This window comes from Aspergillus steynii (assembly GCF_002849105.1).
Source record: "Aspergillus steynii IBT 23096 chromosome Unknown P170scaffold_2, whole genome shotgun sequence".
Lineage (NCBI taxonomy): Eukaryota > Fungi > Ascomycota > Eurotiomycetes > Eurotiales > Aspergillaceae > Aspergillus > Aspergillus steynii.
The window spans coordinates 608,262-635,969 of record NW_020194399.1 but is presented as its reverse complement, the minus strand read 5'-3'; the positions used below and the strand labels follow the sequence as shown (position 1 = coordinate 635,969).

Genomic DNA, 27,708 nt, shown 5'->3' with positions numbered 1-27,708 from the left:
GCTATCTTATATTACAGGCAGATAAAATATTAAACTCTAAGTTAATAAGTCTAATATATTATAATAGCTCTTTGAACTCCGGGTGCTTAATAGTATGGAATAAAAAATAAATAATTATAATAAATTTAAGGATCTTTTTCTGGAGAGTAATCTGGCTAAATTCTGTGCTTATTAATTAATATAGCTAAATAGAAATAAAAAATATTAGTATATAATATAAATTAGATCTAGAGATAGACTTACCATCTCTTATAATAAATAATTAATACCTTACTTTATAGTCTTCTGTGGCTTAATATAAATTATACTAGTAAAATAGGCCTTTATCAGAGATAAACCAGCACGGTTAACCCCTAGGTAAATAATTATATTCTAACAGTATTTATACATAATCTTAGGCTTGCTAATCTTAATATTTATAATTTAATTAAATAACTTTTAAATATCAGATTTTTTAAAGTTACTATTCTAGTAAACAGACTTCTGAAGTTCTTTTTTAGTACTAAACTTAATTATTAACTATTATTCTACAAAGTACTTTTATAGTTCGTCTATTATTTAATTATTTTTATTATTATTATAAAGTATATAAGTCTACTGGCAGGATTTGCAAACAACACGCGTAAGTAAATTAAGTATATAAAGATATTAAGGCGGAGAGCGGAATTTAAAAAAAAAAGTTAATTATATTATAATCTAATTATTTGTCGTGTCTAGAAAACTATCTAATTATAGAATATTTGGATTAATAAATAAATTAGTATATTAAGATACTATATATTAGCTCGAGGATGCTTGGGAATAAGATATAATAGATATAAAACTAAATAAAAATAATAAAATAATTAGATTCACGAGTAGGAGCCTTATAAGGAATTTAGCTATAAAATAAAACAGGGTTATAGGCAAATATTTGCGTGATTTTAACATATTAAAGATAATACTTAATAGTAATTAGGTATAATTAAGCAGAAGTGGATATTTATTAATTAATCTATTTAATATCTAACTAATATCGGATGATATTGTCCAATATCGTCTGATATATATTAGATATCGGATAATTATCTCGCGATTATTTAAACTGAGGAAAATATTTAAGTCCGCGAGTTATAAACTTTAAATATAAATTATGCTTTACTTTTATATATAAATATATTAAATAAAATAACTCTATAATAAGACAAAGCCCTCATAAATCTGTGGGTATTATTTTAACTATTAAAACTATAATATTTATAGATTCGGATATTATATTAAAGCTTTATAGGAAAGCGTACTATATTACCTATATATTAAATATATATTTCTATCTAACAACCACCTATTAATTAATAATTGTAAAATTACAAGCGATAATAATATGCTTATTATCTAAATAAAATATATAATTATTATATAACTGATATTAGCTTCTGAATATAATATTGTATTTTATTATTTTTAATAATAAGTAAGAGAAATAAAGAATAAGTATTATTATAACTAAATATATAAATATTTAGTTGTAATATAATAATTAATTAACTTTATAACTATCACCTGATTGTTTAGGATAGGATAAATTAGCGAGTTTTATACTAGTGCGGATATTTATACAATATCTATTAATATTATCTGATGTCTGTTAGATATCGTATATACGATAATGATATTGGAAAAAATCCAATATCATATCGGTTGCCAACTACGATATTGAAAAAATGTTGATGTCGTATGACCTGCCGCAGCCTAGCTTTAACTCTCTTAAAGATTAATAAAGTAAGAGAAGTTATAAAGTTAGATCTAGTTATACAAGAGAAGCTCCTTAAAAGACCTTTAAGAGATCCTATAATTATAACCTTATAGGAAGGATTATTATATATACTTAAGAAACTGGCTACTATAGCCCTTAGGCTATTCACCAGTACCTAAAAAATATAAATAGAATATTATATATTCTTTATTATATCTGCTATTTAAAAGTAATCTTAGCTTTAGAATCTTTTTAGACTTCTGGTAGATTATATATAATTAATAGGTGTCAGATGAAATGCCAACCTGGGCTCATCACTGTCAGATGGGGTAGGTAGGTCACCAGGGTTGAATAGAAATTTCAAATGGCTAGATAGAATAAAGGAAATCAATCAGTCATATGAAGTAAACAGTTCACCTGGACCACCTAGATCTGAAATAAATAGACCAGAGGTCCTACCATTCGCTATGCATGTAGATAGGTGAAATTGATTAAATAAATAAATAAAATTTAATTAAATGAATTAAGTGGATAAATTAACTTAATAAAAAGAATAAATTAATACAGGTTATTAACTGTATATTTATAAATAATTAAATGAGGGCTAATTTAATCTGGCCCTAAATAAATATTATAAATATAAAATTATTAAATCTTTCTAGGTCTTCACCTGTAAGTTATATTATTAATCTAGGCCTTTAAAATTAACCTCTTAGATTATTATTAAATTAATTAAATAATTAAATAATTAAGATTTCATGATTAAAATAATTAGAATAATCAAGATTTAACATATAAATTATAATAAAATTATTTAAATAATATCAGAATAACCAGGGTAGCAATATTTACTTTATAATTTATAAAAATGAATAAGTAAGACATTCTGGACCCTTTGTATTTGTTATGGGACTGCCCCCAGATATAAAAGCTCTGCCTAAGGCACCTCTTGGTGCCTAAGGCCTCGCGGCCACTAGTACTAGTATACTATATAATAAAAAGATTTGTACGGATGTAAGGAATAGCTCTCTAGCTATTCTTTCTTGTTTAAAGTATATTTAGAATAGAAGCTTCTTCTCATCCTGTAATATTAGGAATAGCTTACTATAATAAAAGTCCTAGATAGAGCTTGACTAGACGTATAAACAGAATAGAAAGGAATTAAAAGAAAATATTAGAAAATAATAATAAAATAAATAAAACTAGAAAAACTATAACTAATTATAATATTTATATTAATAAATAATAATACCTAACTTTTATTATAAAAGTTAATAAATTTTTATACGGAGATAGCAAGACAGAAGTTAAACTTTAAAAAATAATTAAATAAGTTATAAAATAATAATATAACCCCTGTCTTAAATAATAAAAAGACCGGAAGTCTACTACTGTAATTATATAAGCTATATTATAAATCTCGCGCCAGGTATCCTGATATAGAATTATTTAATAGAGAAAATAAATATAACTACAAATTATTTAAACTAAATATACGTACAAAATTAATTATTAATAATAACTACTACCCGTCGGGACTAGAACAGGTTTTCTATATTTATAATAAATTACGCGGATAAGCTGTATAATAAATATTTTTCTAAATAAAAGCTTAGAATCCTGAAATAATTATATTAAATAAAATAATTATAATAATAAATAGAGTATTTAGGGACTCTAATATATAATAAAAAGCCTTAAATTAAGTAAATATAATAAAGTAAGAGAAAATAAAATTAAAAAAATTTTTAAATAATTTTAATAAAGTCTTATTATAAGCAGGAGGCTACAGCTAGTTAAATAAATAAAAAAAAGTTATATTAGATATTACTATTAACTAAGAATTTATTAAGGGGCTAGTCGGAATCCCTTAAAAGCCTATGTATGAAGGTTACTATAATTAATTATACTAAGTAAACTATGATCTGGCCAGGATATCCTTCTTAATTAAGAGATATAAAGCCCGAACTATCCTGATTTAATAAAAATCTAGCCTAGAACTAATAGATTAGGTATTTACTTAAGTTATAACAGTCTAATAAGGATAATATCTCCTATATATAAAGATTAATAGCGCTCAGAAAAAAATATAATAAATATTACTTATTAAACTATAGAGGAGACAGGAAGCTAATAATTATTTTTATTATAAATAAAATAAATATTTTATCCGGAATTATTCTCTTAAGTCTACTATATAACTAATAAAAGTAGTAGCCACAGCTACTATTTATTAAAAATAAGAAGAATAAATTATCTTCTTAAATAAAAGCTTAAACTCGGGAAAAGAACAAGCCTAATATAAAATTATATATATAGGCAAAAAACACCTGTTAAAATAAGAGAAGAATAGAACTATTTTAAATAAAAATATATAATTTTATTATCTTTTATAATAAAAGTAATTCTTAATTTGATTATAACTACTTATACGCTAGTTAATTTAGGATATTTTACTTATGGTATTATTAGTGAAACCTTTATACAAAAAAATAGGCTAGTTATTATTAATATTTATTTAAGACTAGTAAAAGGTGTCTTAGATAATAAATTTATAATTTACTTTATTATATAAATAAGGATAGATATTAGATAATATTATAAAAAAAAAGCCTACTTTTATATAATATCTAATAATTTACGTTATAATCTAATCTTAGGCAAGAGCTGGCTAACCTGTTATAATAAAGTTCTTAAATTTAAACAGGGATAGTTATTTTTTTATATAACTGGAATAAAGTTAAAAGATCTATTATATTTATAATATATAAAACTAGATATTTAACTAGCATCTAGTTCTAAAGTTAAAAAGTATATATATTAAAGGATTAAAAAAGGAACAGAAGTATTTATAATTTTATTAATTAATATTTAAAAAATTTTATATTTTAAAAAAACTATTAATCTATATATATTATTTTTTAATTATTATAAGGACTTTTTACTATTATTCTGACTAGAGAACGCGGAAAAACTACTACTATATAAAAAAAAAAAGGATTAACTATAAGATTAAGCTTATATAATAGAATAAAAAAGAGTTAGAAGTTCCCTAGGGATTTTTATATAATATATTTTAAGAAAAATTAATAATCCTTTATTTAAAACTTATTAAATTATTAAAAAAAAACTTTATTTAAGTAAGCTATTTATCCATAATAGCCCTAGTACTATTCATATAAAAGCTAGGGGGAGGATTTTAGTTCTATATAAATTATTAAGCCCTTAATATAATTATTAAGAAAGATTAGTATCCCTTATTTTTAATTTATAAAACATTAAACCAGATTAAAAAAGTAAAATAATTTACTAAGTTAAATATTTTATCTGCTTTTTATAAGATCTGCATCGCGGAAGGATAAGAATAAATAACTATATTTTATATATAATATAGATTATATAAATAGCTAGTAATACCTTTTGGGTTAGTAAACACCCCTAGTATTTTTTAAAGGTATATTAACTAGGCGCTTTATAAATATTTTAATAAATTTTATTTAGTTTATATTAATAATATACTTATATACATAAATAGTAGTCTTAAAAAGCATCATAAACACATATAAAAATATTATAAAAACTTAAAAATATAAGACTTTTCTTAGATATTTAAAAATACAAGTTTAAATAGAAAAAAACTCTTTACTTAGGATTTATTATATAAGTAGAGAAAAGGATTAAAATAGACCCTAAAAAAATTAAAGTAATTATTTTATAAAAAAGTCCTAAGTTAGTTAAAGAGATCTGAAGCTTTCTAGGGTTTATAAATTTTTACTAATAGTTTATTTTAAAATTCCTAGATATTATACGGCCTCTTATAGACCTAACTAAAAAAAACTAGCCTTTTTTTTAGACTCTAGAGTATAAAATAAACTTTTAGATCTTAAAAAAAAAATTTATAGTAAAACTCGTATTCTAGCCTTTTAACCCAGAATATATAATAATTATAAAAATAGATTTCTTAGGCTATAATATGGGGGGTATATTATTATAAATAAATAAGAATAAAGAATTATATCCCTGCGTGTATTTCTTTAAGTAAAATATTTTAGTAAAATATAATTATAAAATTTATAATAAAAAGCTTCTAATAATTATATATTACTTTAAAGTATAGGATGCTAAGTTATATTTTGTACTAGAGTTTAAAGTAATAATAGATTATAAGAATTTATAATATTTTTTTAAGTTATGTAAATTAACTGAAAGATATATATAATAAAGTTTATTTTTAAATAAGTTTAATTTTAAATTAATTTACTAGAAAAGAACTAAAAATTAGAAAGTAAATACCCTCTCCTAATATAAATAAGATATACTTAATAATTATAATTCTTAGATATTCTCTTATATAATATAGATCTTTTATAAAATATTAGGAGGGTAAAAAAAACTTAAAATAAAAATACTTAAAATAGCTTTTATATAAACTTTATAGGAGTAAGATCTTTAAGAACTAGGGAATAACTTAATTAATAATTAGGAATAAATATTTACATAAGATTTTCAATACTAAGCTTTATAAAATCTTATATAGCTAGGTAGTTATAAATTTTTTTTATAATTAGGCTTTAAGGTTTCCCCCAGTGAGTATATAATAAATAAAAGGTTTGTTTACTTTCGGGAATACTAGTAAATACTAGATTATAAATTATTTTATATATAACTTATCTAGGTAAATTATGATCCCTTAATTACAGGATACTTAGGGTATAAGCAGATATATCTTAATCTTAGCAGATAATATTATTAACTAAATATATTCTATAATATTAGGTGGTTTATATAAAACTGTAACGCCTATAATTATATAAAATTATAGTAAAAATAAAAATATGGTCTGTTAAAGCCCCTTCTAGCGCCTAATTAATTATAATAAAAAATAATAATAGACTTTATTACTAATTTACCTGAGAATAAGTCTTATATAAACCTCCTGGTGGTCACAGACAGATTTATAAAAGAAATTATATTATATATAATAAAGGAAATTATTTCAGAAATAATAGCGCGAGTTTTAATAAAAATAGTTTTTAGATAATATAATCTCCTGAGAATAATTATATTAGATTATAATATATAATTTACTAGTTATATATAAAAAAAAGTATATAACTTGTTAAAGATAACAAGAAAACTGTTAATTATCTATTATTCCTAGACTGATGGAGCTACTGAGCGTGCGAATAATACTATTAAAATATATTTATAAATTTATATTAATTATAATTAAAAAAACTAGGTTGACCTACTATCTATGGCTAAATTAATTATTAATAATTATATAAGTATAATTACTAGGTTCTCCCTTTTTTTTCTAAGCTATGGCTATGAATTAAATATAATATATATAGAGATTATTTAAAGCTTAGACTCTAATATTATAGCTTTAAGCCTAATAAAATAAGAAGATACTATTATACAAAAAATCTAAAATATATTAAATAAAGCTTAGGCTACTATCGCGTATACTTAATAAAATATAAAAAAATAAATAAATTAATCCTATCAGGCAGTATTATTATATAAGATTAATAATAAAGTCTGGCTAAATCTAAAAAATATTAGTATAAAATGCTCTAATAAAAAACTGGACTAAAAAAACACAAAATATATAATTATAAAATTAGTAGGCTTATATACTGTATAATTAGATATATTAAAGGGTATTCACCTAGTTTTTTATGTTAATTTACTCCACCTAATATTAAATAATCTACTCCTATCTTAAGAATAGGATAATCTATAACCACCTGCTATTATAATAAATAGTTAAGAGGAATATAAAATTAATAAAATCCTTAATAAATAAAATATACAAAGATAAAGGAAAAACTAATAATAATATTTTATAAAATAAACAGGCTATACTAAACTAACTTAAGAATTTATAATAATAATAAATAATATTAAAGCTATAGCCAGATAATAATACTAAATTATAATTATATTTAATTAATTATTATATAGCTTACAGATATTAGTTTTTAGATAAAAATATTTTTAATTTTTAGTTAATTTAAAAGAAGGGCTTACCCCGCCTTAATAATTATAAAAAAAAAAAAAAAGAAAAGACAGAAATAATAATATTATTATATAGCTTTTAATTATTATTTAACTCCTTAATAATATTTCTGGGGAGGGCGATAATTATTATAAGCTTATATTAATCCTCCCCCAGAGTATAATAATTATAACACGCTTTATAGTCTCAGAACTTATACCTAGTATAAGTCCTACCTTATTATTCTAGTAATCGTATAGTATACCAGAACTTTATATAGTTATTATATGAATAGGCAGTTAATATCACTAGCCCACGAGATATAATAAGAAGGGTGTTAATATAGAATAGACGGCTAGTATATAATTACTTTAGTTATTAATATATTATATAGTAATTATACCTGTCTCTCTTACTTACGTAGTAAAGATAGATCTAACCTGTATTTTAAACTTATAACAGGGAAACTGCTATATATACTGCTAGTCCTTTATATAATAAAGCTATAATAAAACCTTATTGTCCCGCGTGGTTAGATAAACAGTGACCTAATAGTCAGATAGGCCGGTATTATTATTATATATAATTTATTTATAAATAGTTTAGAAGAAAGAATTATGGCTAGTAAAATTAATAATAATTATAAATAAATTATAATAGACTAGAATAAGAGTATTACCCTTATAGGCTTTTTTATTAGATATAATTAAATTAGCGAAAAGAGATTTGTATAAGGAGATTAGATATCTTAGATTTAAAGAAAAAAAAATAATAATTTTAATAAAAAAAAAATAATATGATAGGAGGGGAAGGCCCTTCTTATATAGGATATTATATAATATATATGACCTTAGGAGACTAGCCTGGCTGCTCTTATAATACTTATTATATAGTTTATATAATAAAGCTTCTTTTAAACAGCTAGTGCTGTTAAAAGAGACTAATTTATATAAATAATAGTATTAAGAAAGGGATTATTATGTTAGGTTTATCTTATACTTATAGATTAATCTAGTTATCCTGTATAAAGATGGCACATCTCATAGTATAAGGATGTTAGAAAAGGAGGAAGGAGGGGTTATTATTATAAAACTACCCCTAGATATAAAAGCTCTATTTAAGGCATCTCTTAGTGCTTAAGGCCTCGCGGCCACTAGTACTAGTGTATTATATAATAAAAAGATTTATACAGATGCAAGGAATAGCTCTCTAGCTATTCCTTTTTATCCAAGGCATGTTTAGAACAGAAGCTTCTTCTTGTCCCATAACAGTATTAATCATCTGAATAAAAACATTAATTACAGTGGTTAAAATAAACTTTTAATTTCCTAGATAGGAAATTCATCGAATTATATTTTCTGATTTTCATAGGATTCTAGCGACCAGTGGTTTCCTAAATAAGAAGATAAGCTAGTCTAAAATAGGAAATTCTTTAGAAATTTTTCTTTTTTATTTTCTGCTTATATTAAGCTTAGTTTTACCTTGCTTTTCCCATACAATTTGGTGGTGGAAGTGAGAGTTCAATAAAGTGAGAGTAAAGTTGTAGTGAATTTTGAATAATTTCAGTTGTGGGGCGAAATCAGGTGATTCTGATGAATCAGGTGATGTCAGGTGACCCCAATTGACAATAGGTTTTATTTTATTACTTTTAAATATATTATTACTTATAAAGCCTTCCTAAACTATTTTTAACTAATTAATATTATATCTTAAATTAAATTTTCTTTTTTTATTCCTATAATGTTCTGAAGCTAATCTTCATAGTTTATTAATAGTTTCTTATACTTTATTTTTAATAATTTTTATAATCTCTTCCTGAACTATTCTGATATTTTAATAAATTTTAAAAAGGATATTTATATTAGTAAGACTATTACATACTAAAATTATTATAAACTATTTCCTAGCTAGATATCTTAGCATAACTTAATTACCTATCTGAATAGCTGCCAGATAGAGTCCGAATAAGTAACTTATTTCCCATTATATGAGTATTAATGCAGCTGATGCATAAATATATTAAAGGTGATAAAATAATCAAGATTAATAATACTAAGTATTAGAAAAATAACTCGGCCTTAGCTACTATAGAATTCCTCTCCGCGAATCATTATAAAAATACATGTGATTTTACAGATTAAATTAAATAACTGCTAACTTAATTATAGTTTTACTAATTATATCCAAAAACACATGAATAATATAAGGGCCTTAAAGATTGGAAAACTAGAACTTAATATTTATATTTAAAGGCTATGGATGTCCTTAATATAACTCCCTTACACAAGTGCATCTTATGTAAGACAGATAAATTATAAAAATTATATTTTTAATCTATTAAATGCCATAATTTAAAATACTTTTTTATTTTATTATAGTCAGAGTATGCCTTAGGATATCGGAAGCATACAAATGTTTGCTTTGTATTTAGGATATTTATGGTGCCAGAGATACATTCCTTTTCTTATAATGTAATTAGCAGCGCACCAGTCTTTATCTTGCAAGCTGGCGGATATAAAATTATATTATTTATATATATGTAGTAATTCGCATCCTAACTTTATATCAGGCCGCAAAATATTATTAGGAAGCTGCTGGTCCAGGTATCAGATAAGGATTATCCGGCTTACTTGATACTGATTAACCCGGTATTTAGACATATTAAGATATTTCTGATCTAATTTTTTTCCTTAATTAGGCTTATAAGGCCTTTTTGTGTTTAATACCGCCGCGACTTACTTTTAGAGTGTGATCCTTGCGATCTCTGTATTGTAGGTAAAAATAAAAAGACTGATAGAAGATAAAGGCAATGTTCTCAAGGTTGTTGTAGACCTAATACGTTGGGATTAAAACCATCTCGGCCTAATTATGAGTTTACCACTGTCAAGGGTCTTATCTCCAACCATCTCCTGAAAGCGTCCGGACAGACGGCCGTCTCCAATAGAGAATCACCGCTAATCTTCTGGAGTGGATTGCAAACACGGTAAAGAAGTAGCCGGGCCGCGTCGGTATAGACATCTTCGCCAGATGCTACTAGTCTGATGAGCATGGTTTGTCCGATAGAATGACCTCGCATAGTGCTCTTGGGATACTTTTCAATACAAGGTTCATAATTCGATTCGGGTCCAAACCACATTCCACACTTTTGGCTCCTGGTGGGAGGTTGAACCGTCAAGGAAAAAGTAATTCGTATTCCAACCAACTTCTTGCACGTGAACGGAGGTAATGGGAGGAGTTTATATTCGGGTTCGCCGGGGATCGAAACTCTCGATGAGCTTCTTGAGCTTCTCGACGAGATCCTCGTTCTGTGCCGCGGGACCTGCGTCCTGGGTTCCTGTACGAACAGAATGTTGAACCCCTGCATAATTAAGGCTTCGATGCTCTGCTCTCAAATCACCGGGCCTTGGTATTGCCTGATGATTTATGAGATTTTGAGATCTATTCTTCCTGGCTGAGTCTAACCCGCTGAGTCAGTACAGAAGAATCAGGTGTGAGGAACTATGAATTTTACCTTCTGATCGTACAGAAGGCTATATTCGCGTCTCATTCAAAGCTCGGTCTCGCTTTGGCTCAAAGTGCGCAATGTAAACAAATCCGCATTCTCCTTCATAACACCATCGAGATACTGTTTCAAATTTATGTGTCACTCGCGTGTTTGTCGAGGCGTATTGTCCACAGTATCATCTTTCACGACTGGGTGCGTGTCAATATATCTGATTTCATCCACGGCCAATACACCTCTTCGGCATATAATGACAGCTTGTGAACAAGATTTATTAGCTTGAAAATCCCGTAGTATGTGCGTGTACTGGCGCTGAGGCTTTCGACGGGTCCGTCCACATACTATCACAAAGTGTTAGTACGGTATGAGAATCTTGTATGGCTCCTACTCACGATTCTGTCTTGCCCTTCAAAGCAACCTCTAAAGGCAATATATAAATTCCAGTCATGTCCTATTACTGTCCATCCGATGCCTGGTAAGAGCTCCTATCTGATTTCTCCCCGTGGAGATCCCGTAACCGTGACAACTTCTCCAGCCCAGCAGCCAACCAGATAGCAAGTTGCACCAGTGCCTCCGTGTTACCGCCATTTGATTGTTTCACTTCAATGCCTGAAAAGAGAGCAACACGCTTTGTAAAGGGGTCTGTGGTCTGGCTGACTGTTTGATCTGGAAAAGCGTTCCAAAAGTTGTTGTAGGTTTCCTTCACTTGCGGGTCTCGGACGGAAAATGCAAATGTGTAATCAACCTTCTTGCTGACTGCATTCTTGTGCGGTAGGCGTGGGAGAAGACAGGGGTCGATATTCTTTGTTTGTCTGTTCTTTAGTTAATAGCGAGCCTCCTGCCATAGACTGACATTTGACACTAACACGTTTTTCACTTGAAGAATACGGCGCTTGACGCCTCTTTGGAGGACTGCCTGGATTACTCCAGAGCCCCAAGCATTCTCATCCTGCCCATGTTCCTCAGCCTCGGCAGCCTCATTATATATTTCCGTGACGTCCTGCCATAAGGCATAAAGTTCCTCCGGTGTCGAATTGGCGGCGTCGTAAAACGCGGCGTCTGGAATATCTATGGCTTCGTCAGGGGCTTCGGTACGGATTTTATCATAAAATTATACGAAGCCATGTTAGTAACTGCGCCAGCTATTATTTTGAGGAGCAGTCTAGGATCACCTTAAGCGGAGCCAGAATCAGCTTGAAGCCGAAATCAAGGCCAAGAGCTTGCCGAAGGAAACGGACTGAATCAGGAAGTGGTACGTTTTTGGGCCGACTGCAGTGAATGGATGGGCTTGACAGAGGGAGTTCGTTGAGCAAGTCTCGCACGGGGCTTCGTTGTCGTGAGGTTCCAGATGAGCTCTGAATGGAAGGATCGAACCTTGTGCGATCAGTAAGATCAGTGAGCGAGCTAGTTGTGTCATCATGAATCTTGCGTTTCCGGGACGTTGATGTTCCCCTGTGTGACATCTTTCGTCGCTTCGTTTGATAGCCACCGTCGATGTTGGCTGGTGGAGTTGCGGGAGGGGTTGGGTTCTGTTCCAGAACCCCGCTGAGCCAGGAATCGTTGTCTTTTCGCTTCATTCAAGTCTCGTACAAAAGGTGCCTAAGGACGATAATCCCGCGTTCGTTGTCCGGGATTATTCAGTTGCTGAGGAATCCAGGTACTAGAATCATGTGGAATGGCTTGGTCGACGCCATCGTGGTCATGATGCGAACATGTCCGTTCGGCGGTAACTCTCAGCAGAAATCCCGACCACTCCCAGCTAGTTCCATCGAAGGGGCAGAGAGGGCTGAAAAGGAAAGCAAAGCCACTGAACGTGGCGGCAGTACGTGGCTTGATAAGCAAGCAAAACAGAAGTCGAGAGACTGACTCTACTTCTGACGAAAGTTGCAAGAAAAGACCACCTCAGCTAGACAGGTATGGCGGGTGAATTTTAGAGGGCTTCAGGGCGTTCAGGTGAACGACGGAAGACAGGACGGCACGCGCGCTAAACTAAACGAGTCGCAAAGAATGGGTAAACTGTCTACATTCACAGCCGCGAATCGTTGGTGGTCACCCACCCAACTACTAACTGGCCGGCCGGTGGCTTTAACACGGCCAGAAGCCGGGTGTGTGCCGCCTGGGTGAGCTAGCGGGTGAGGCCGCTTTACCGTCGCCCAACCGGGGTGAACTGGGGGTAAGTGCGGCGTCAGCCCATCCAACTTGCCTTAATTTCCACTGACTTGTTATTTTGGATCAATATTGGTTACTAACGACCACCTCTTCAAACACCGGTACGCTAAGCAGGAAGACGTCGCCACTAAAATTGCGCAAAAATATCGCTGCCTGGAATAGCTTCGAGTACAGTACAAAATAATCAATGTGGCTAGACTGCGGCACTATCGGCCGAACGATCGATAATTATCATCGGATTATTATCAACCTAACAACGATCCAATCGGTAGTCCGGTCATCGGACTACCGATCGATAGCAAAAAGAATTATTATTAAATACGATATTTTATAGAGTACAATCTCTGTTAATCATAAATATTATAAAAATGCCAAGATCTAGCACTTAATTTAGAAGGCCTGAGTTATATATTTTTTAGTAATATTTTCGGCGTTTCCGCCGTGTGATATCCAATCCAGAAATAATAAACAAGCACATCTTAGTGTTTAGATTACTTTAATAATAGTTTCTTTAATTTCAGTATTACAAATATTATATAAAGGCTGTAGCATTCTAGCTAAGGTCCAGTTAGTGTTTATATTATTCGCTGTATTTGCTCTGTTTGTCTTTCTTCCCCCGCCTATTGTTACGGGACGAGAAGAAGCTTCTGTTCTAAACATGCCTTGGACAAGAAGGAATAGCTGGAGAGCTATTCCTTGCGTCCGTATGAATCTTTTTATTATATAATATACTAGTACTAGTGGCCGTGAGGCCTTAGGCACCAAGAGATGCCTTAGATAGAACTTTTATATTTAGGGGTAGTTCTATAATAATAGCCCCCCCCTTCTTTCTTTCCTAATATTCTTATACTATAAGGTGTGCTATTTTCGTACAGGATGGCTAGATTAATTTATAAGTATAGGATAAATCTAATACAGCAGTCCCTTTCTTAATATTATTATTTATATAAGTTAGTCTTTTCTAGCAGTACTAGCTATTTAAAAGAAGCTTTATTATATAAACTATATAATAGATATTATAAGAACGGCTAGGCTAGTCTCCTAGGGTTATATTTACTATATAATATCTTATATAAGAAAGGCCTCCCCCCCTATTATATTATTTTTTTTTATTAAGATTATTGTTTTTTTTTTTAAGTTTAAGATATTTAATCTTCTTATATAAATCTTTTCTTACTAATTTAACTATATTTAATAAAAAAACTTATAAAGGTAATATTCTTGTTCCGGTCTATTATAATTTATTTATAATTATTATTAATTCTGCTGGCCGTAATTCTCTTTTCTAGATTATTTATAAATAAATTATATATAATAATAATACCAGCCTGCCTAATTATTAGGTTATTATCTGTTTAACCGCGCGAGGTAATAAGGTTTTATTATAGTTTTATTATATAGAGGATTAGTAGTATATATAGCAGTTTCCCTGTTATAAGTTTAAGATACAGGTTAAATTTATCTTTATTATATAGGTAAGAGAGACAGGTATAATTATTATATAATATACTAATAATTAGAGTAGTTATATATTAGTTATCTATTTTATATTAATATCTTTTTTATCGCGTCTTATAAGCTAGTAATATTAACTGTTTATTTATATAATAATTATATAAAGTTCCAGTACACTGTATAATTACTAAGATAATAGGGTGGGGCTTATGCTAGGTACAAGTTCTGAGACTATAAGGCATACTATAATTATTATATTCTAGAGAAGGATTAGTATAAGCCTATAGTAATTATTGCCTTTTCTAAAAATATTATTATTAAAAAGTTAAATAATAACTAAAAGCTATATAATAATAATATTATTTTTATTTTATTTTTTTTTTTTATAATTATTAGGGCGGGGTAGACCTTTTTTTTAAATTAATTAAAAATTAAAAATATTTCTGTCCGGGAATTAATATTTATAAGCTGTATAGTAATTAGTTAAATATAATTATAATTTAATATTATTATTTGGCTGCGGCTTTAGTATTATTTATTATTATTATAGGTTTCTAAGTTAGTTTAGTGTAGCCTGTTTATTTTATAAGATATTATTATTAATTTTTCTTTTATTTTTATATATTTTATTTATTAAGGATTTTATTAATTTTATATTTCTTTTAATTATTTATTATAATAATAGATAGTTATGGGTCGTCCTGTTCTTAAAATAAAAGTAGATTATTTAATACTAGGTAAAGTAAATTAATATAGAAAATTAGGTGAATACCCTTTAATATATTTAGTTATATAATATATAAGCCTACTAGTTTTATAATTATATATTTTATATTTTTTTAGTCTAGTTTCTTATTAGAGTATTCTATACTAATATTTTTTAGGTTTAGCTAGACTTTATTATTAACCTTATATAATAATATTATTTAATAAGATTAATTTACTTATTTCTTTGTATTTTACTAGATATACGCGATAATAGCTTAAGCTTTATTTAATATATTCTGGATTTTTTATATAATAGTATCTTTTTATCTTATTAAGCTTAAAGCTATAATATTAAAGTCCGAGCTTTAAGCAGTCTTTATATATATTATATTTAATTTATAGCTGTGGCTCAGAAAGAAAGGGGAGAATCTAATAATTATACTTATATAATTATTAATAGTTAATTTAGCTATAGGCAGTAGGTTAACCCAGTTCTTTTAGTTATAATTAGTGTAAGTTTATAAATATACTTTAATAGTATTATTCGCGTGTTTAATAGCTTTATTAGTCTAGGGGTAATAAGTAGTTAATAGTTTTCTTATTATTTTTAACAAGTCACATATTTTTTTTTATATATAACTAGTAAACTATATACTATAGTCTAATATAATTATTTTTAGGAGATTATATTATCTGAGAATTATTTTTATTAAAGCTTATATTATTATTTTTAAAATAATTTTTTTTATTATATATAATATAATTTTTTTTATAAGTTTATCTATAACTACCAGGAGATTTATATAAGACTTATTTTTAAGTAAATTAATAATAAAATTTATTATTATCTTTTATTATAATTAGTTAGGCGCTAGAAGGGGCTTCAGCAGACTATATTTTTATTTTTATTATATTTTATATAACTATAGGTATTATAGTTTCGCATAAACTATCTAATATTATAAAATATATTTAATTAATAATATTACCTACTAAGATTAAGATATATCTACTTACGCCTTAGATACCCTGTGATTAAGAGATTATAATTTATTTAAATAAGTCACGTACAGAATAATTTATAATCTAGTATTTATTAATGTCCTTAAAAGTAGATAAACCTTTTATTTATTATATATTTACTAGGGGAAATCTTAAAGCCTAATTATAAAAAAAATTTATAGCTATCTAGTTATATAAGATTTTATAAGGCTTGGTATTTAAGGTCTTATATAAATATTTATCCTTAATTATTAATTAAATTATTCCCTAGTTTTTAGGGATTTTACTCCTGTAAAGTTTATATAAGAGCTATTTTAAATATTCTTATTTTAAGCTTTCTTTGCCCTCCTAGTATTTTATAAAAAATCTGTATTATATAAGAGAATATTTAAGAATTATAATTATTAAGTATATTTTATTTATATTAGAAGAAGGTGTTTGCTCTCTAGTTCTTAGTTTTTTTTTAGTAGATTAATTTAAAGTTAAATTTATTTAAAAATAGCCTTTACTGTATATATCTTTTAGTTAATTTGTGTAACTTAAAAAAATATTATAAATTTTTGTAGTCTGTTATTATTTTAAATTTTAGTATAGAATATAATTTAGTATTTTATATTTTAAAATAATATACAACTGCTAGAAGCTTTTTATTATAAATCTTATAATTATACTCCGCTAGAGTATTTTACTTAAAAAAATATATATAAGAATATAATTTTTTATTTTTATTTATTTGTGATAATATACCCCCTATATTATAGCCTGAGGAATCTATTTTTATAATTATTATATATTTTAGATTAAAAGGCCGGAGTACTAGTTTTATTATAAATTTTTTTTTTAAAATCTAGAAGTTTATTTTATACTCTAAAATCTAAAAAAAGGGCTAATTTTTCTTAGTTAGATCTGTAAGAGGCTGTATAATATCTAAAAATTTTAAAATAAACTATTAGTAGAAATTTACAAACCCTAGAAAGCTTTAGACCTTTTTAACTAATTTAAGGTTTTTTTATAAAGTAATTACTTTAATTTTTTTAAAGTTTATCTTGATCTTTTCCCCTGCTTATATAATAAATTTTAAATAAAAAATTTTTTTCTGTTTAAACTTATACTTCTAAATATCTAAGAAAAGTCCTGCATCCTTAAGTTTTTATAATACTTTTTATATATATTTATAATATTTTTTAAGACTACTATCTGTGTATATAAGCATATTATTTATATAGGCTAAATAAAATTTATTAAAGTATTTACGGAGTGCCTAGTTGATATATCTTTAAAAAATATTAAGAGTGTTTATTAATCTAAAAAGTATTATTAACTATTTATATAATTTATATTATATATAAAATATAGTTATTTATTCTTGTCCTTCCGCGATGCAGATTTTATAAAAAGCAGATAAAATATCTAATTTAATAAATTATTTTATTTTCTTAATCTAGTTTAATATTTTATAAATTAAAAACAAGAAATACCAGTCTTTCTTAATAATTATATTAAAAACTTAATAATCTATATAGAACTAAAGTCCTTCCCCTAGTTTTTATATAAATAATATTAAGGCTGCCGCGAATAAATAACTTACTTAAATAAAGTTTTTTTTTAATAGTTTAGTAAGTTTTAAATAAAAGATTATTAATTTTTTTTAAAATATATTATATAAAAATCCCTAAGGAACTTCTAGCTCTTTTTTATTCTATTATATAAGCTTAATCTTATAGTTAACCTTTTTTTCTTTATATAATAATAGTTTTTCTATATTCTCTGGTCAGAATAATAGTAAAAAGTCCTTATAATAATTAAAGAGTAATATATATAAATTAATAATTTTTTTAAAATATAAAGCCTTTTAGATATTAGCTAATAAAATTATAAATACTTTTATTTTTTTTTTAATCCTCTAACATATATACTTTTTAACTTCGGAACTAGATACCAGTTAAATATCTAGTTTTATATATTATAAATATAATAGATCTTTTAATCTTATTCCAGTTATACAGAGAAATAGCTATCTCTGTTTAAATTTAAAAACTTTATTATAACAGGTTAGCTAGCTCTTACTTAGAATCAGGTTATAACCTAAGTTATCAGGTATTATATAAAAATAGGCTCCTTTTTTATAATATTACTTAATATCTATTCTTATTTATATAACAAAGTAAATTATAAATTTATTATCTAAGACATCTTTTACTAATCTTAAATAAATATTAATAGCAGCTAGCCTATTTCTTTATATAAAGATTTTGCTAATAATATTATAAATAAAATATCCTAAGTTAACTAGTATACAAATAATTATAGTTAGATTAAGGATTACTTTTATTATAAAAAATAATAAAATTATATATTTTTATTTAAAATAATTTTATTTTTTTTTATTTTAACAGGTATTTTTTATCTATATATATAATTTTATACTAGATTTGTTTTTTTCCCGAGTCTAAGCTTTTATCTAAGAAGATAACTTATTCTTTTTATTTTTAATAAGTAATAGCTGCGGTTATTACTCTTATTAATTATATAATAAGCTTAAAAAAATAATTTTAGATAAAATGTTTATTTTATTTATAGCAGAGATAGCTACTAGTTTCTTATTTTTTTTATAATTTAATAAGTAATATTTATTATATTTTTCTCTAAGCGCTATTAATCTTTATATATAAGAGATATTATTCTTATTAGGCTATTATAACTTAAGTAGGTATCTAGTCTATTAATTCTGGGCTAGATTTTTGTCAGATTAGAGTAATTCGGGCTTTATATTTTTTAATTAAGAAGAATATCCTAGCTAGATTATAATTTATTTAGCATAATTAATTATAATAATCTTTATATATAGGCTCTTAAGGGATTCTGACTAGCCTTTTAATAAATTTTTAATTAATAATAATATTTAGTATAATTTTTTTTTATTTATCTGACCAGCTATAGCCTCCTGCTTATAATAAGATCTTATTAAAATTATTTAAGAATTTTTTTAATTTTATTTTTTTTTATTTTATTATATTTATTTAATTTAAGGCTTTTTATTATATATTAGGGTCCCTAAATACTTTATTTATTATTATAATTATTTTATTTAATATAATTACTTTAGAATTCTAGGCTTCTACTTAAAAGAATATCTATTATATAGCTTGTCCGTATAATTTATTATAAATATAAAAAACTTATTCTGGTCCCGACAGATAGCAGGTATTATTAATAACTAGTTTTATATATATATTTAGTTTAAACAGTTCATAATTACATTTATTTTTTTTATTAAATAGTTTTATATCAGGATACCTAGCATAAGATCTATAGTACAGCTTATATAATCACAGTAGTAGGCTTCTGGTCTTTTTATTATTTAAAACAAAGGTTATATTACTGCTTCACAGCTTATTTAATTATTTTTTAAAGTTTAACTTCTGTCTTACTATTTCTGTATAAAAATTTATTAACTCTTATAACAGAAGTTAGGTATTATTATTTATTAATATAGATACTATAATTAGTTATAGTTCTTCCGGTTTTATTTATTCTATTATTATTTCCTAGTATTTTCTTTTAATTCCTTTCTATTCTATTTATACACCTAGTCGAGCTCTGTCTAGGATTTTTATTATAATAAACTATTCCTAATATTACAGGATAAGAAAAAGCTTCTATTCTAAATATGCCTTAAATAAAAAAGAATAGCTGGAGAGCTATTCCTTACATCCGTACGAATCTTTTTATTATGTGGTATGCTAGTGCTAGTGGCCGCGAGGCCTTAGGCACCAAGAGGTGCCTTAGGCAGAGCTTTTATATCTGGGGGCAGTCCCATAACACCTATATATTATAATCGCTCCTACTGTAGCGATACCATTCCTACTCTCAAGCTTAGTATTCTCGTTAGTTATCACGCAAAAGATCTTTTCTAGACTAGTTACATCTGGCTTAATAAATTGCTAGGCGTTCTGGGCTATTGTAATTATCTAGAAACGCGTTCATCGGGGTGAGGCTGGCCGGGGAAGAAGCTTCTAAATCCGTTGAATCCAGTGTTGGCGATAACAGCAGTGGAGTTTGGTTTTAGCGCTAAAGATACTGACATCCGTCTGATCACAACGGCATGCGGCGTGCAATGGGATATAACTGCTCTCAGTAAAGCCTAGGGCAACCCGGGTTCATAACTATCATGTTACGAGGACCCATTCGCTTGATGAATTGAAGGAGGTTGATTTTATATCTAAAAAAACGACGAAAGTCGGCTTCTAATACCTGTTTTTAGTCACAGGCAACAAAGAAACCTGTAGGTAGGAGCTGTGCTGCCTTGTACTAGTGCTGATCACGCTATACATGAATCCGTTTAGGATATTCGACTTTGACAATACTTGAAGAAACCCACACTAGGAGAACAGATTTCAAATAGATGAGCAAGTAAGGTTTGTCTGCGCATAGTCGTAGGCATCTAGATACCCCATCAACTGGACTATAGCGGCGCATACCACTAGGATGTGAAAAATCGAATGGGAGCCCCATAAGTCGAATTTGCCCGGATATTGACTTTCAGGAAACCTGGTCTTTAGAACCGTGTGTTAAGATTAATTTCTCTCTTATGTGAGAATTTAGGAGACTTACTGCATAAAACGCAGTCCCAGATAGAAGACAGCCTGCTTTTGCCATAGTGTAGGGGAAAGCTTTTCTCATCATCTTTGACATGCCGAATACATTAAGTCCATGGACCAAGGGAGCAATACCGGACAAGCCAGTCGCCACGAACATCAATGCTCGGAAGAGGCGATATTTTGAGCCCTGAAGCTTGGGATGCATTGTCATGAAGATGGTTAAAGTCCCGAAAACTCCAATCTATTAACCGAGGGAAGAAGAGTGTTAGACTCAAGTACCAGGTCTGGGATAAGAAAAACAAAACTGTGTATATGAATATTAACTAACCATAGACCAGTAGATATTGCGTGGCAAAGGTTCACACCAGAAAACCATGTATATTCCCAATATAAGATCGCCTAGTATGAAAATTACTATACCCAGCATGTCCAGTCGCAGGCAGAAATGTTCAACGTGTTTAGAGTGGTTCATCAAGGTATGGTACGTCGCCGACAATGATAGACACGTGACGGCCGTCAACATAAAGATGGAGAAAGCAATAAAATCGGCGCCAGTAAACCCGGAATATCTGCTAGTAAAGTACTGCTGGATGTACCACTCGCCGAGTAGGAAAAAGATGGCTGGGATGAGGTGGGAATAAATGTTGACTGACTCGTTGTGGATATACGACCAACTGGAGAATGAAGCGTGAGCCGAGCCTGAGATAGGCCGATAGCCACGGAGAATCCACGGGTTGCATTCACGTCGGAACCATTCCGGCATCTCATCGAACGAGAGAAGAACTGGGTACCCTGCGTTACCAGCCTTGTATGCGGTGGTGGTACTAATGGATTCCATTCCCTCTGGGGACTGCAGGGGCGGAACTCGAAGACGGGGAGCGGATTCCATTTACTGACGTGCCTGATGATAATGTTATGTGGAAAAGCCAGACTTTGAGAGTAAGTGAAAATAAAAGATGAAAGGGGTGTGTCTCTTGCTTTTTTTTTTTGCACCACTGCCCTTTTATTAAGCGCCAGCCTCGTTAGCTGCCCTGTACAGAGCCCCACATGCAGCAGTCAGGCACGACATCCAGGAAGAGGGCTCCAGAGACGGTCAGGGTACCGTGTAGCCTATAAAATACATGTCAGTGTTCCCTGGCAAGAGCCGGAGTCCCGTATTGGTCTTTTCAGTTTACTCCATGACCCTAGAGCTGTCCACTGTCCTAGCACATGATTGCACCACTCTAACAACCTAGCCATGCTGATTTTACTATTGCTGACCGCACATTACGCAGTCCCGACAGAACATGCAGGAACCAACCAGATCAGGTTGTTCAAGCCAGGATGTTTAGCCTCAAATTATGCAATTGGTCCTCGCGACAAAAGCGGGGAACCCGTACGTGTCCTGTCCAGCACTTTCACAGGGACTCGTCTGTGCCTGTGCTATTCTCTAAATCCTTTCACCAGAAATTAGCTGACTGCGTACGTGCAGTGCGCCTGCTAGTGGCTGCGAGAAATTCTGGTTAGCCTAAGTGGCAACTAAGATATAGCTAAGTAGGTTGAGTATATTACTTACTCTGTAGGCAAAGGTTAGAAAAATATTGAGTAAGAACCTGCCTCTCCTGTGGTATATTTATTACTATATTCTTTATTTAAGTAATGACTATCATTACCTATAGTTAAGTTAATCTCGTACTAAAAAGGTACAGTACAGGTTTGCGGAGGTCACGCGAAATAACGATGTACCGCTTGCAGGGGAATTGGCGCAGCTAATGTGGGTGGGCTGGCGACCCCTGTTGTCTCCTCTTCCTGATGGGCCTCAATTGGGTGTGCGCAGTTGGGGGTTCGAAGTCGTACCCCAAGACCATCCTTCCCCTCTTCTATATTTTCTTTTAGTGTGACCCGACCGTACCTATCCCAGCCAATAGAACATCGCTGTGCTCCATCTGACACTAGGTAGGCACTAAAGCCCTCCTCGCGGCTGCCTCGGGTTTGAGGTGGAGGGGCGACTTTTACAATGATTTGTGTGATACAAAAGTACCTGGCGCCCAAGAGGGACTGATGGTAAATATCCGGGACCATTCATTAGTTCTGGCACATGCTCGGCTCGGCTGTAACCGCCAGGTTGTAGCGAAAGGTCCACAGGGCGTGTCAGGAAGCACACCACGTCCCTATTGGGCAACTAATTCCTAATATACGCGTACTGCGTACAGCTGACTACATCGGGGCGCAAAACCTGCAGGAGGAGAGAGAATCCTAACAGGATTGGAGGCCAAGCACGCTAAGTCGCTTTTGATATTGCACAGCCTGATCCGACCCAGCCTGGTCTGATCAATACACAGCACACTTTTCATTGATCGACCCATGTTCTTCCAGCCGAAGGATCCCAGTGGAATCCTCAACGCCATCAGTTTAGATGTGCAACTATGGATGACGACACTGATTCTCAAGGCCTGCTGCAATACGTGCTTGGATTATTCGCTCGAAAGCGACCACAAAGGTCGGCGAAGCAGGCGTCACTGGGGTCACGGAAACGCGAGGCCTGGCTACGGACGGATGCATTTCTGCAGCGCGATGATATTAGCGAAGCTGACCCAGAGAGTGTTTCAAGGACTTTGCGCGCATTTGAACATCTCGTTCAAGACGACTCCGATGGAGGGAGAGATTTTGTAGGTATCTTTCACATATAGTAAACCCAGTGTTTCGGTCTGATGGCCTTTCACTTCCTGCCTACTAACGATAATTCGCGGAGCAGAACTTCCAACAAGCCCGACATGAGCGGTATCCGAAGCTTCGCCGCATGATCGAGGGTCCGAATCGCCATCTAAATGACGACCCAGACACTGTCATTCGCGTTAGTAAACGGAGACGAGAATATGACGACGCCATTCAGGAACTTTTACATTTGGACCAGGAGAGAAAGAAGCGCCGAGTTCTGCCTCGTGAAGAGCCAACTCTTGAGTCCAACCTCAAAGACCCTGATGCCGAATTTGCCGTGCTGATGAGAAGACATCTGGTATCCTTGGACAATGCGTTGCGAAGACAATGGGTATGCGTTTGCCAGAAGTGCTCAGGTTTGAGCGTGAGATTGTCGCTGCCACGACACAGAAAAGATCTTGAGGCTGAAGCGAGTTTCGAAGTATTCTTCGGCGTGCGGTCCGTGCCTGCAACTGCATTGCAAGAAGCTAAAATCACGGTCAAGTAAGCTCTCGAAGCTTTATGTGCTGACTTTTATTCTGCTAACACTTTCGGCGCAGAGACCTTCAAAACTGCACATTGAGACGCTCATCTGAGCCTATAATTAGCCACCCACCTGACTTTGCCCACATATGCCAAAGCGTCACAGAGTCCCTCGATCAGCGAAATTGCTTGCATTTCACTCTTGAAAACGGGGTATTTCAGAGGCTTCGCCCGCAACCAAAGACATTTGGTAGCGACCGCATGTCTCAGACAGTATCCTTGTCGGCATTTTTCAATCGCCAGCAAGAATTACTTCGTGGTGAATCGGTGCTGCCACTCAAGGGGAAGCGAGTCTTGGCTGTTACACTGGCATCTGCACTACTTCCCTTCTTGGAGACGCCATGGCTGCAGTTTTCCTTCAATCACTCGAAGATCCAGTTTTTTGAGCCACGGCAGGGCGGAGAACTCCCCAACATCACAAAACCTTTCCTAACACTGGAGCACGTTCCAATGATGTCAAACCGCAGTACACACACCGGAGACAGCTCTGGAGCCACAAAACACATGGTTCATCCCAACGCCAGTGTGCTAGCTCTGGGCATACTATTGTGCGAGCTTCACTATTGTACACCTGTGGAGCTGATGGCAAAGGACCCGCATGTCGTCAGGAAGGTCAACGATGATTTTTATACCTGTCTCGATAAGCTTCAGACTCTGGAAGACGACGCTGGCGTGGACTACTATCTCGCTACGAAGGCATGCCTCACTGGGGAGTACTATCCCCTTGGACAGCACGCTGACTTCGAGGATGTCAGCGTTCAGCGGCTTTTCTACCAAAACGTCGTCAAACGGCTTGAGACCGTGATATTCAAGGCATGGGGTATTCGATTAGAGGACTTGGGTTCATTCGATTCTCGACAAAATGAATCCTGCTGGGGCTCTATCGGCCGAGAAGTTGTCCGCCTCCATACAGGCAAGATAGATTCCTCTAATGCAAACAATACAGCAAGGGCAGCTCTGCCTCGTTCAATGTCTGACGCCGTGCCCGTGAGCCACGCATCCCTTCACTCAGATATCACGCTACGAATATCGGCACAGCGTTCTTCAGGATCACAAGCTCATAGACAACTCGCCGAGCCTTCACAGAAGAGCTTGCACTTTTTTGATGCAAGTCGACAGACGGGTCCTGTACAAGAGTGAGGTATTTCGTATTGGCGACAAGACTTCGTCGTACTAATGACTTGCCAGGAATCCACTCTCGGAAAAATGGATGAACAATCTGCTGTCCTCGATTCATGCCTATGTTGACCCCGATTTCGACCTTGCGGAACCGGTGCGAATAGCGATCTTGGACTCTGGACTCGACCCTGAAAATCCATTCCTGGTTGCGGACCAGCAACGGACTAACCCACAAATCAAGGACGCACGAAGTTTTGTATATGGAACAGAACCGCACGACATTCAAGACGAGATCGGGCACGGAACTCATGCTCTTGGCCTTCTTCTCAAAGTTGCCCCAGGCGCTGAGATCTATGTCGCCAGAATTGCGCGACGAGAGACTCTGGATCCCAATACCTACGATGGCATTGCAAAGGCAAGTCTGTCTATATACCATAGCATACTTTTTGAGCTAACCTAAAAGCCTGTTCAGGCCATCGATCACGCAGTCAACGAATGGAAAGTGGACATTATATCAATATCATTCGGCATTCGTGAATATCACGAGCTCATGAGCACAGCTGTCTCGAACGCACTGAATAAGCAGACTCTGTTATTCGCGGCAGCATCGAATGATGGAGCAAATCTTGGCAGAGCTTTTCCAGCTCAATATCCCAGCGTCTTTTGTATACACTCAACCGATGGAAATGGCAATCCCTCCAAATTCAACCCTACAGCAAGCGAAACGGACGTCAACTTCAGTCTACTTGGGGAGGATGTCTCTTCTCTCTGGCCGGCTGGTATGGACGGATACGACGAGATCGTCAATGTTATGTCAGGAACATCGGTCGCAACACCGATCGCCGCTGGCCTTGCCGCATCGGTCCTATCTTTTGTCCGGCAGCAGGATCAGCACATAACTGTAGAAGGTGAAAGGCTGGGACAGTGGCTGAAAAGGAACAATTCCATGGATGCGGTCTTCAAGCGTATGGTTAAACGTAGGCGGGGGGTAGGCTACGACTACATCACACCTCATGTGCTCTTCGATATGGGTTCGACAAGGGAGGATGTTTACGGACGAATCAAGGATATCAAAAGGAACATGTACAAATACTAGAAGAAGCCTAAGCATGGCTAACTCAACCTATAATCACACAAGGTTCATTGATAACTATCTCAGCTGTAGTCCAAGATTCGTTTGGCAGGATTAAGCGGGAACGCAATATACGTTGCCATTGTCGGTCACATCTGGAACAGCCTCAGCAGTCCTGATATCAGCTCCATCCACGTCCTCAACCAAAACACAATCCTCGTCATCTTTTGTCGCGCCAACTGTCATAAATGCGCCCTTATTGAACTCTTCGAGCTTCAGTCTGCGCCCAAACCTGAGCCTCTTCACGCGGAACGCAAATACAAATTCCGATTGGCGATTGGACTCCGTCGCATCATCATTCGCACTAGTCCATTGGCCTCTTGGCCCAAAGATCGTGCCCAGCGTGTTCACGTCGATGCCGAGGTTCCCCCTAACCGTCGTGCTCTGTGAAGTCGAGTATTTGATCTTGGCGCCCTTGACGAGCTTCATGCCCGTAACGACGAAAAGCTCGCTGACGAGTGCGAACTTCTGCCTAGGCTCTCTCAGCCATGTCTGCACGGCTGGTGCTTTGATAGCCTCTTCCACGTATTCCTGAGTCGGCTCAAACGCCAACGTCGTCACCGTGTCGAACGCAAACATATTTGCCGTTTTGTTTGAATGCCCAACGTGCACCTCAGGACCAAAGGGTAGTCCACCAGTAGCCAGCTGCAGGAACTGTGCATAGACACCCAAACCGAGCCCCGTCTCGGTTGAAACAGTCTTCTTCCAGTCGGTCTCCACGACAGGTGGGAGTGCATTAGCTACAGTAACAACGCGCCCTCTGTTCAGAGGGTATTGCGGTGCTGACGTGGAGCGGATTATAGACCCAAGACATAGCGGGCCACTTGGTGGTGGAGATATGAAATCGGACGTCGGACACAGGAAATATGTCTTGGTAAAGGACATGGCTTCAAAATTCAGGTTCAGATACCGGACTCTTTGGACCAAGTGAAATGATCGAAAGACCAGAAGAAGAGTGTGTTCAGAGAGGCTAGGTTCCTCCAACGTAACCGGCGTATTTTCTAGTGCATGTCCACGGCGACATCGAATCCCGCACGGGCGCTTACTTCTCCTCTCTTCTGT

General features: G+C 32.2%; 4 protein-coding genes across 4 annotated transcripts; 1 reads left to right on the top strand and 3 right to left on the bottom strand.

The window, feature by feature from the left end:
- Window positions 1-11,426: 11,426 nt before the first annotated feature.
- P170DRAFT_422603 (uncharacterized protein) lies at window positions 11,427-12,658 on the bottom strand (the record flags this gene model as incomplete). The annotated part of the gene is made up of 5 exons (XM_024847448.1): window positions 11,427-11,582; window positions 11,634-11,661; window positions 11,700-12,053; window positions 12,108-12,327; window positions 12,616-12,658. 5 exons carry the CDS (start codon window positions 12,656-12,658, stop codon window positions 11,427-11,429), a joined length of 801 nt encoding a protein of 266 aa, XP_024706909.1.
- Window positions 12,659-20,972: 8,314 nt separating this feature from the next.
- P170DRAFT_443783 (hemolysin III family protein) lies at window positions 20,973-22,065 on the bottom strand (the record flags this gene model as incomplete). The annotated part of the gene is made up of 3 exons (XM_024850583.1): window positions 20,973-21,131; window positions 21,190-21,417; window positions 21,505-22,065. 3 exons carry the CDS (start codon window positions 22,063-22,065, stop codon window positions 20,973-20,975), a joined length of 948 nt encoding a protein of 315 aa, XP_024706908.1.
- A 1,516-nt stretch (window positions 22,066-23,581) lies between these two features.
- P170DRAFT_352002 (uncharacterized protein) lies at window positions 23,582-26,610 on the top strand (the record flags this gene model as incomplete). The annotated part of the gene is made up of 5 exons (XM_024843902.1): window positions 23,582-23,824; window positions 23,908-24,356; window positions 24,437-25,531; window positions 25,584-25,869; window positions 25,978-26,610. The coding sequence occupies 5 exons, from the start codon at window positions 23,582-23,584 to the stop codon at window positions 26,608-26,610; spliced, it is 2,706 nt and encodes a 901-aa protein (XP_024706907.1).
- A 32-nt stretch (window positions 26,611-26,642) lies between these two features.
- Window positions 26,643-27,640, bottom strand: P170DRAFT_433514 (uncharacterized protein). Its single transcript, XM_024848507.1, has one exon. The coding sequence runs from the start codon at window positions 27,529-27,531 to the stop codon at window positions 26,701-26,703; it is 831 nt and encodes a 276-aa protein (XP_024706906.1). The 5' UTR covers window positions 27,532-27,640; the 3' UTR covers window positions 26,643-26,700.
- Between the last annotated feature and the right edge of the window lie 68 nt (window positions 27,641-27,708).

Coding starts and splice junctions, on each gene's coding strand:
- P170DRAFT_433514 (XM_024848507.1), bottom strand. CDS start 27,531: ATGTCCTTTACCAAGACATATTTCCTGTGTCCGACGTCCGATTTCATA.